Source organism: Lepisma saccharinum, chromosome 1 (assembly GCF_977018435.1).
Source record: "Lepisma saccharinum chromosome 1, izLepSacc3.1, whole genome shotgun sequence".
NCBI classification, from domain to species: Eukaryota; Metazoa; Arthropoda; class Insecta; order Zygentoma; family Lepismatidae; genus Lepisma; species Lepisma saccharinum.
The window spans coordinates 12,848,932-12,860,541 of NC_139229.1; the positions used below are offsets into that span (position 1 = coordinate 12,848,932).

Genomic DNA, 11,610 nt, shown 5'->3' on the forward strand with positions numbered 1-11,610 from the left:
TTTACAAAGAGGTGTATATAGGTGATGACCACAAGTCAAGTAGGCCTGTCTCCTGGACCTCAATTATCATGTCCCTCATCAGTACTTTGACTTCATCCGAGAGTGCCGTCTTTTGGAACGCGTCTTTGAGCTGCAACAGGCTTTTCTGATGTGCAACACCCACTCCGGGCAGATCATCTAGATTGGCGTGAGCCAACGGGAGCATAGCCAACGCAAGGACAAAACCGCACATGGACTTCCTCCTGTACTCCTCAACGAACCCGTCCAAGTCTACTTCCTCCCAGGTCTTGGTTTTGAAGACGATGAACATTCGGAAGAATGCTTCATAGTACGTTTTCAAGAGGAAAGACAACTTCTGACGTCTTAGACTTGTGCTGCTGGACATGTAGAGGAAATAGGACAACTCCTCAGCCGGATGACCCACTAGGGCGTTGTGGAAATGCAAAATCTTCACGCTTTCTGGAATTGCATCGTCGTAGCTGAACATCAAGTTATTTGGGCTGCAGTTACCATTAAGGACAGCGCAGAACCCATCAGAAACCTTGTTCATGTTCTCCAATATCTTTACAAATTTTTGAAAAACGCAGAGCAACTTCCTTTTAATATCATCTACGCTGATGACATACCCTTCCAAGATCTTCCTCAACACACTCATTAGATGGGGCAGAACGATGTTCGCATAGAAGAACTTGCGATTCGCCACCTCTTCATCCTGAAAGAAAAACGGAAACTGTTTTTGGAAGTCGAACCCGATCTTCTTTTGCATGGCGTAACTGGTAGCATGGAACTTGGCCAAGGATTTGACAACAAGCATCACGTGATTCAGATCCAGCAACCTATCAGCTTTCTTGTACCCCTGCAGCGCAAGATTTTCAAGCACCAACGTGTCGGCCTCGAGTGAAATTCTCGTGTAGTAACACTCGCAGAGCATGCTACTGCCTCTGCAGTACCGGTGTTCGAATTCTTCCAGTGCTGGGATCACCACAATGTAGCACCACGTGTCCAAGTCAGCCAGACGTGTGTTCGCTGGCGAGGCGTTCCTTCTTTGGAACTTGCGGTAAACTTTTATGGTGAAGGAAAGGTTGTAGAAAATTTCGTCGTGGTCCGTCACAGAAACGTACAGAATGCCAGAATTTCTGAGAAGCAAATTCGCGGGTAAGGTAACGTTGTAAGATAATACTGTCAGGTGTGATTCCCCAGAAGCGCGCTCTACAATGTCCTGAACACTTTGTAAAGACAGGAAGTCGCTATCTGAGATCTTCGTGGACATTTTTTCACTCAGAATTAGTAAATGGTGCTGAAGTATGGAACATCAACCAATGCACAGACTCATATTACATGATCACTTTGGAGATTTGCTCTATTCTTGGTACAACAGTCACATTAATTTTTAAACAATGTTAAAGACAGAGAACAATGAGAGTAGTGGGGACGAAAAATGTACCATTTCGGCATTAGCCTGGAGTAACTGGGCAAAACCAAAGACAAACATCGATCAAGATGGTAAGTCTGAGGATAATGGGAAGGGACTGGTCCTGGAATGGGGAGGTGGTCCTTGTTAAAATGTAGTTTAGTCTATCTTCCAGGATGTAGCTGAGGAACCGAAACAAGTGAGTTCTGTGGAGTGGGAGATCGGAACCAAGGGGTGGTAAGAATCCCTCGAGCAGTGACCTTACATTAGAAACTATCACTATATTCCACAGCAACGTTCAAGGGTTGATATCAAAAGCGTCAGAGATAGATATATTTTTCGAGGAAGAAAAAAACAATAATGAAATTAGTATTTCTGTTGCACTGAACACTGGCTAGTAAAAAATTAAACAAATTTTAATTATATTGATAATGTATGCATTGCATCTAGTTACAGTAGGCCAAATATAATAAGATGTGGGTCTTTAATTTTAATTCAGAATAAACCTAAAAGTAACTTATTTGAAATAAAGCAAGCTGTCGAGTTCTCTATAGAACAAGACTGCGACTGCTCAGCGATTGAAATAGCTATTTACAACTTACGCTTAATATCAATATATAAAACGCCTAATGGTAATATGGATGTATTCTTAAACAAGTTAACATTAGTACTAGATCTCGTAACAAAAAGTTCCAAAAAGAATATTGTTGTTTGTGGAGATTTTAACATCGATGTATCTAAAGACACAGCAGAAAAAATAGCTTTCTGGATGTAATGAACTCTTTTGGTCTATTTCATACAATTACAACTCCAACTAGAATCACCAGCAAAACAAAACGTACAATAGATAATATTTTCACCAATATAAACCTTGATGAATATTCAGTAGAAACTTGCATAGGCTTTTCTGACCATGATTCTCAGCTTATTAAGGTAAACGTAATAGAAGACAAGCGAAAACATAAACCACGCGTATAATTCAGATATGTTAGAACCACAAACAATGATAAGAATATTTCTAAATTCAGAAAGGCGCTAAAATTTATAAACAATATGGCTGCACACGTAAACGAGATATTCGAAAATTTTTTTGATACTATAAGATACCATTTTAATGAATGTTTTCCCATTAAAAAAGAACATTTCACAACAAAACCAATTGCCTATGGATAACCAAGGAAATTAAAAATCTTAGCAAATTAAAACGATCATTGCATAAACAGAGTAAATATGCAAACAGCCCTACCCTTAAAGATCATTACAAACAGTTCAACAAAAATTACAAGAAAACACTAAAACATTGCAAACAGTCGAATGTAGATAAAAAGTTGAATAGTGCAGAAAATAAAACTGCAGAACTCTGGAAAATAGTTAATCATATAACAGGTAGAAACACGGATACGAATCAAGATATCATATTAGAATCAGGTAATGTAATAGAGACAGATCCGCAAAAAATAGCTAATACTTTTAATAATTATGTTGTTAATGTAGCACTAAATCTGTAACGTAACATCAGCGTAACGGACACATACGAAGAAAAGTTAAATAACGTAAAGAGATCTTTCACATATTCTTTATATATGACCCCTACTACAGACGAAGAAATTTCCAACATAAAAAAACAAAAAGTATACAGGACTAGATTCAATGCCGATTAACGTGATCAAAGAGATTTGCACGTACATTAACGAGCCTTTCGCTAAATTAATTAACAAGTGTATGGAAAATGGTAGCTTTCCAGACTGTCTAAAAATATCAAAAGTAATACCCTTATATAAGAAAGGAAATAAAACAAAAATGGAAAACTACAGACCAATTTCTTTATTGTCAATTTTTTCAAAAAAATTCGAAAAATTAATTTATAATAGGATAATAAAGTATGTAGAAGATAAAAATATACTCATAAAGCAACAAAATGGGTTTGTGAAATCGAAAACAACAAAACATGCCATTTTTGATGTAATTGATAATATATATTCTTTCCGCCGTAAACAAAATGTATTCTATTGTTGGATTTTTTTGTGATCTATCAAAAGCGTTTTGACTGTGTGAATCATCACATACTACTACGTAGAGAAATTAAAATACTACGGAATCCGCGGTCTATCAAACAAATTAATAGAATCCTATTTATCGAATAGAAAACAGAGCGTTGCAATAAATAGCTTATCCAATAATGGGAGACAAAGAACATATTACTCCGAATTGAAAGACGTGGTTATTGGAATCACCAAAGGATCGATATTAGGACCCCAATTGTTTTTATTGTTAATAAATGACCTTCCAGCAAATGTTGAAATCGCCCAAATACTCTCTTCGCTTTAGTAGATGCTGTTAACGAGGTAACCTTAATAAAAAAACCGAAAAAGCTCTTACTGAATTACAAAGCTGGTTTTCAGCTAACAAATTTTTATGAACAACGAAAAACTAATATAATAAAGTTTGGTGTATCTAGAGGCAAAAACTCTTCTATTAAGCAAGATAATTTCACAGTAGGGCATGCCGTTATAACAGCTACTAACAATACAATTTTTTTTTGGAATATTTATAGACGAGTGTCTAAACTGAAAAGTTCACATAGATCATTTATGCAAGAGGCTAAACACCCTATGTTATCAATTAAGAACTCTAAAAAATGGTTTCAGCACGGTATGTATGATAAATATCTATTTCTCAAACTTAGAAAGTATTTTGAGGTATGGTATCCAATTTTGGGGGAACTCGGCTCAATCGCACAGGATTTTTAAAATTCAAAAAAGAGCATTGCGTATTTTGGCAAATGCACCAAAAACTGATACATGCAAACCTCTTTTTTTAAAATTCCATATATTAACACTTCCAAGTTTGTACATACTTGAAACACTTACTTTCATACACGAAACAAAATCGAACTATCCAAAGATCATAAACACACACAATTACAATACCAGCAAAAAAACAACTTCCACATTCCCAAAGTGCAGCTAACTGCATACCAAAAAGGACCTTTTTACACAGGCATCCAGTAATACAATAGGTTCCCAAAAAGTTACAAAAAATTTGAAAGAACCACGATCTTTAAAAGTAAAGTGAAAAAATTGCTATTGGAATATACATTATATTCAGTTAAAGAATTTGTTACGTTCCTAGTTACTTTCCTCACCCTTTACTCCTATAGCCGGGAGCATTGAGACTCTAAGGTTCTACACTGAAACCTATCTTCAGGGTAGGTGCAGAACAAATCCAACCAACGTCGTGAAGTTTTAATGAAATGTTTATTTACTGCTTGAGTACTTACAGCCAGTGGTTAGGTAATTCATAACTGGAACTTGGAGATCAATTGTTAATAGATAATTTCAAACTTATTAGAAAGGTCAAACTAGGGTGGCCCAAACCTAGGTTTTACAGAAGAGCGGCATACACCTATTCACTTCTTCCTAGACTTGGAGTTATCACCCGAGATTGCCAATTTAGGTTTTACAGAAGAGCGGCTTGCACCTATTCACTTCTTCCTAAATTGGAACTTATATCCCATTCGGCTAACCTAGGTTTTACAGAAGAGCGGCATACACCTATTCACTTCTTCCTAGATTAGACCGTTCCTATTTGGCCAGTCTAGGTTTTACAGAAGAGCGGCTTGCACCTATTCACTTCTTCCTAGACTGACACCAGAACAGACCTCCTTACGGACCAAACTGCTTCGTATTTATACCCGAAGTTCCAGCCTCGAACACCTGTCTTTAGGTAATTTCTTATTACAATACTCCAAATTACAACAAAAAGATATTTGAAAAATACATAGTTTGGCAATTAATAATTTACAAAGAAAGTTTACATATTCATTTGAGTTAACAATTATTTCCTTAACGTTGATAAAATCTTACATTTTGGAATTATACAAATTTGAATGTTCCGCCATTATTTAATTACAAGTAGGTTAGTTCATCAAACATTGATAATATTTGATTGGCAAATCTATATTTACATCATAATAAATGCCCGTTGTCTTAAGCGAGCTGATTTCATTAGATTGTTATAGAAAGGTGAATACATTAGTTCAACAACGCCTTGATTGGCGCGTTCATATTTGCGTCACAACCCGAGCCATACAACATGTACCGTGCGTCCATTTCGATCTGCAGCCGAGAGATCGGGAGAAGCGTGGCGGGCGGCACTGACGGAGATGCCGACATTTGCGGCCTGAAATGCCCGCTTATTTTTATGGACATATGCAGACATTTATATAAATATTGCAAAACGAGCACTAACCTGTGTTATAAGAGTATGGTTTTAATTTTAGTAGCTTAGTGACTGTATGTGCCGATGATTTTGACACGCCCACCTCTTGTGAAACACGACGTAGAGGTTTGTTTGGAGAACGTTCTAACGCTGCACCAATATCATCGAGTTTTGCTTCGGTTAGAATCCGTCGTTTTTGCTTAGGTGTTTTAAAATTTAACGATACAGTTTCTCGTAATTTAAGGACAAGATATCTAACCGTATCTCTGTGTGGAGTTGAAACGCATGGGAATTTCTGTACAAATTACCTACACACGTCTCTACACGAGTTTGTTTTCACGTAGGTACGTGTCATACATAAAAAAAATCTTTGTTCTAACGTGAATCTTGCGGCTGGCATTCCAATCGTCTCACTGACACGTCACACATACACACTACAATAACACAAACAAGTAACTGCAAGTAACCAAGAATAACACTCTTGCGCACTGTACGAAATTAACACGCTCTTGGTTTACATTGCTCGCCACTATATTTACAACTCTGTCTTCATCTAGTCGCGAAGGAACAAAAAACTCGAGCTCGGATATTTCGGATTGCGAGGAAGCTCACGAAAACCATTCACTTTTATCGGTTTCGTCTGCAGTGTAATCCTGATACAGTGTTGCACATTCGAAACCTCCAAACGATTCCCATCGCCACAAAACTCTTTCAAGGATATAAACTTAAGCAGGACGTTACTGATCAAAACTATGATTAAAATGCTTTTTTATCTGTGGCTCTTAACATCGTTTCTATAGCGTACTTATTTGTGTATATAAGAGCAGGACTTGGATGAATTACAGAAGAACTTTTGCGTGTTATAACACAGGTTAGTGATCGTTTTGCAATATTTATATAAATGTCTGCATATGTCTATAAAAATAAGCGGGCATTACAGGCCGCAAATGTCGGCTTCTCCGTCAGCGCCGCCAGCCACGCTTCTCCCGATCTCTCGGCTGCAGATCGAAATGGACGCACGGTAGTATCATGGACATTAATAAGGACTCGAGGTAACACTATATAGATTTTTCTTTTAACATGGAATCTCAAAGTTATAAAATAAGTAAGGTCGTAACAGGTTCCCCCCTCTGTAGTTTAAAGGAAAATTTGGAAAAAGAAAGTGAAACAAATTTGTCTTTGTCTATATAATGATATTTGTCCCAATAAACTTACATTTATGTTCATTAAAGTATTATGTTTTTTTTTCTTTTTATATATACCAATTGGGTTTATTATTTCAAATTAAATGATTAGTTCAGTAGAACTAATAATCATATTGTTACCCAAATATTAATGCTTTATCAACATTTATAGCAACACACTAGAAATCATGTGGTTAGCTTTTCAATTAAGTACATTTCTTAAATCCAAATTTTAAATAGAACAATTAAATCAACATATCATACAATTCTCAAACGTTATTACATGAAAAAGAAATATTTGATCACAACTTTTTAAACTCCTTTCTTCTTCTATTTTTTTTTCAAATAAACTTTTCTTAGTAACCCATATCTGAAATCTTTAACACACTTGGGTTAATTAGAAAATGAGTTTTTTAATTCAACACAACAGTTTTAATGATTTAACAAACAAATCCAACATCACAAACCTTTCGAATTATTGAATATAACACAGAAATTAATGTTAACTTATTCAGTCATATCAGTTACAGATCAATCATCTTTGTTATGAGAAGTTTACAGTAAACAATAAAGGTTCTTTGTTACATGTTCAACTTCTTAATAGAAAATTAGGACAAATATTTCCTTTGAATATCTAATCTTGTTTATGTAATAAGCCTATTCAAAAACAATTTGGCTTTAAATATCATATTTTTCAGTTTATCCACATAATAGTTAACAAAATTATTTGATTCGTCATAATTATGAATCATTCTTTTCCAAACCTTTGATCTGGTAATCATCTCAAACTTTATCTTTTACATAATAGGAAATTCTAATTCTCTCATTAGTTCTTATTCCTTTCTCAAGACTTAGCCCTTATTACATTTTTGCCTCTTTTTTATTTGCGTAGCACAAAAGTAACATCAAATATATACTCATTCTTACAGGCTAGACCATTCAGTATTAGTTAATGACCCTTTAATGTCATTGTACAACAGTAATATTAGAGATTCTCACATTTCTTGAACATTAGACCATTCTTTATCAAATCTGACCTTTCTTATAAACGTTTACAATTTAAGCCATTTTTGCTAACGCTATGAGGACTCAGCCTCTTAAATAACAATTTCTTCCTTTAAATTGTTACAATAATTTCTCTTCTATCCTTGAAGAGTAAGGGAATCAACCTTTCCTCCTGGTAGCCTTTCCTTGGCTTACCAAGCAATAACGCTTACTCGGCTTATGGAAACATCCTCAGTTCCCTGGGATCTGTTTATAAGGTCTTTCTCTTCTCTTAGGTCCTCTTCTACTAACTGTCCATCTTTTATTATGTAAAATCTCTGTCTTACTGCTTCTAAGCTCGCCATGTGCCTTTTCATGAACGGCTTTCCCAATACTAGGTCCTTATCCAAATCTCGGACTATATATACTGAGTCTTCAAATACATATTCTCGTATTTTAAAACGGATCTGCCTATATCCCATTATCCTAGAATTTCCCTTTCTAGTAAAATTCAATAACATTTCTTCAGAACATCTTTTAAGTTTAAGTCCTGGTAATCTGTCTCGCAACTTAAGCCAGACTTTATAATTTATTGTAGTGTATTCACTCTCTGTATCTAGAGTACACTTTATTTTCAATCCTAAAGTTTGAGCGATAATTTCTGGTTTCCTGGACAACAATATTCCCCTATGTTCAGGTTCTTCTATCTTTTTCCATTCTTCATTTTCGACTTCTAATTCTAAATGCAATACTTCTAAAAAATCTTCGGTGAGGAAATTGTCGGTACTCTCATTTTTCTCCGATACAGTTTTCCCTTCCGTTGTAAATGAGATAGCTTCATTTACAACTAGGGTTGGTTTAAATTTTGATTTAGGAGCATTGAACATTCCCAAGCTGGAGCGACAGGATTTAACTCAGTCGGGACTTCTTCAGTTTGGCAGGAGATTTCCTTTGTATTGGAATTTCTATTGAAGTGGTTGTTGGAGAAACGGGATTGATTCCATGGTCGTCTATATGGTTGACTTATATTGCCGTTGCTATAGAAATTCCGCCCTTGGTAACCCCTTTGGTTTCTATTATTGTTCCTATTAGGATTCTGAGGTGTTCTGGTTGCTCCTTCACTTTCGTTGTTAAATCTAGACGAAACTATTTGAGTCTGTCTAACTCTGGGTTGAAACTGCCTTCGGTCTTCTATCCTGAGGTTATCTCCCCTACTTATCTCCAGTTGTTCGGAGGCTTCATATCGACTAAGATAATTTGCTAGTTGTTCCATGGTTTTTGGATCTCGAGTCAATACCTGTTGACGAACTTTCACCGGAAGTTGGCTGATTATCAAATGCAAGATTTCACCTTGATTTACTACTTCCACCAGATTGCAGTAGTTTCCATAGACTTCCCAGCAGTATTCTTCTAACGTTAATCCAAGGGACCTCTGAAATTTCTTATTCCTCAACAGCTGCATTTCTCGTTGTTTAGCCTCTAAAGAAGCATACTGCTTTCGAAATGGATAACAGAACTGATCAAAACTCTTCCACTTTCTTTCATTTGCTATAAACCAGGATTTGGCCTTTCCTGTCATTAAGGAAGGTAAAATTTTCAACCTGTAAAATTCTGAAACTCCCATTATATCTAGATAGGTCTTTAAACTTTCGATGTATCGTTCGGCCGAGATTGAATTTATTTCTCCAGAAAACTTCCCTAAGGCTTTTATATCTGCCAATCTAAAATTCTGACACTTGGATTTCCTAACTTTGTTGTTAGTCTCTTCTTCTGAAAGGTGATTGAAGAATTCTTTTGACTTCTTCACTTTCTTTGAGCGTCGGCTTCTATTCAACTCCGAACCTTCGTCGGACGTAGCACTAGAGGATGAGAGGTTACTTCTTTCAGTATACCTCCTCTTAGATACACTAGCGATAGGAGTGGCCAAATTGGCAGAGTGAATCCTCTGACTTTGGTCTACTGAATTAGCACTCAAAGGTAGCCGTTCTAATTTCATGGCTAAAGAATCTATTTCACTAGAAGTTTTGTGAAATTGCCATTTTACTTCCTTTATTTCGTCTTCCATTTCCTTTCTTCTTTGCTGTTTTTCTTCCATCAAGCTCTTGGTAGTTTCAAGCCTTAAACTTTCAAATAAGCTTGTTAATTCAGTTTCTTTTGTTTTCCTCTGACTTTTTTCTTCATCTATTTCTTCCAATAAGACTTTCTGGGTTGCTTCTATCTGATCTTTCACTTCTTGACTCGTCACTTGTTTAAATTCTTCCATTTCGGCCCTCAATCCCTTTTGGCATTCCTCTACAGTTTTTGTAACTCATTCTTATTGATCTTACACTCTAATCTTACTTCCTCTATTAATTCTCTCATCTTTTTACTATCTTCTTCTCTTTCTTTTCGTCTCTTCTCTTCACATTTCTGCCTTTTCTCTTCATCTTCTTGTCTTTCTTTCTGTCTCTTCTCTTCATCTTCTCGTCTTTCTTTTTGTCTCTTCTCTTCATCTTTTTGTCTCTTCTCTTCATCTTCTCGTCTTTCTTTCTGTCTTTTCTCTTCATCTTCTTGTCTTTCTTTCTGTCTCTTCTCTTCATCTTTCTGTCTCTTCTCTTCATCTTTCTGTCTCTTCTCTTCATCTTCTTGTCTTTCTTTCTGTCTTTTCTCTTCATCTTCTTGTCTCCACGTTTTCAATAAATCTATCATTTGGTTCGCAGATTCAGATTTGTTTTGACAATCTTGGCATTTAAAACTAGTTCTATCAATATCTTCATTCGTGGCATCCATATTCAAACAACTCAAGTGGAACAAACACTCGCATCCTTGGCATTTGACTGTTCCTTCTTCGGACTTGGAGTCATCAGAGCAGCACTTGAAGGTCACCATGGTTAATTTTCTTTGTTCCCCCCTTAAATACCTTTTTGACATGACTAAATACTAATATTTGAGTTTTCACACTTTTAAAATGTAAGTCCTTTTTCTTGAAGAACGTTATCAAACTACTGAAGTCTTCAAGTTATAGTTTCTTATAGGAATCTTCTACTCGTCGTTGGTCATCTTCTTCGACTGCAGTGGTCAGGATTCTTCAGCTTCTACGGCGCTACTGCAACTTCGATTCTAACGAAGACCTCTTCCGTAATAGTCGTCTGGCTGGATTCTTGAATTGTCGAGCCTCTACGTCGTACGCCAAGAAGAATCTGTTAGGTGTCCAACGTCGGTGGTTGAAGTTCTATACTGTCGTGGCCCTCACGATGGGCGCCAAAAAGGATCTGTTACGTTCCTAGTAACTCCTCACCCTTTACTCCTATAGCCGGGAGCATTGAGGCTCTAAGGGTCTACACTGAAACCTATCTTCAGGGTAGGTGCAGAACAAATCCAACCAACGTCGTGAAGTTTTAATGAAATGTTTATTTACTGCTTGAGTACTTACAGCCAGTGGTTAGGTAATTCATAACTGGAACTTGGAGATCAATTGTTAATAGATAATTTCAAACTTATTAGAAAGGTCAAACTAGGGTGGCCCAAACCTAGGTTTTACAGAAGAGCGGCATACACCTATTCACTTCTTCCTAGACTTGGAGTTATCACCCGAGATTGCCAATTTAGGTTTTACAGAAGAGCGGCTTGCACCTATTCACTTCTTCCTAAATTGGAACTTATATCCCATTCGGCTAACCTAGGTTTTACAGAAGAGCGGCATACACCTATTCACTTCTTCCTAGATTAGACCGTTCCTATTTGGCCAGTCTAGGTTTTACAGAAGAGCGGCTTGCACCTATTCACTTCTTCCTAGACTGACACCAGAACAGACCTCCTTACGGACCAAAC

The 11,610-nt window shown here is 36.4% G+C and overlaps 1 protein-coding gene across 1 annotated transcript; it reads right to left on the minus strand.

Moving 5' to 3' along the window:
• Position 1: 1 nt before the first annotated feature.
• On the minus strand, positions 2-1,270 carry LOC145995120 (uncharacterized). Its single transcript, XM_083131694.1, has one exon. The coding sequence runs from the start codon at positions 1,268-1,270 to the stop codon at positions 2-4; it is 1,269 nt and encodes a 422-aa protein (XP_082987820.1).
• Between the last annotated feature and the right edge of the window lie 10,340 nt (positions 1,271-11,610).

Excerpts from the sequence above, each read along its gene's own strand:
- LOC145995120 (XM_083131694.1), bottom strand. The coding sequence starts at position 1,270 with ATGTCCACGAAGATCTCAGATAGCGACTTCCTGTCTTTACAAAGTGTT.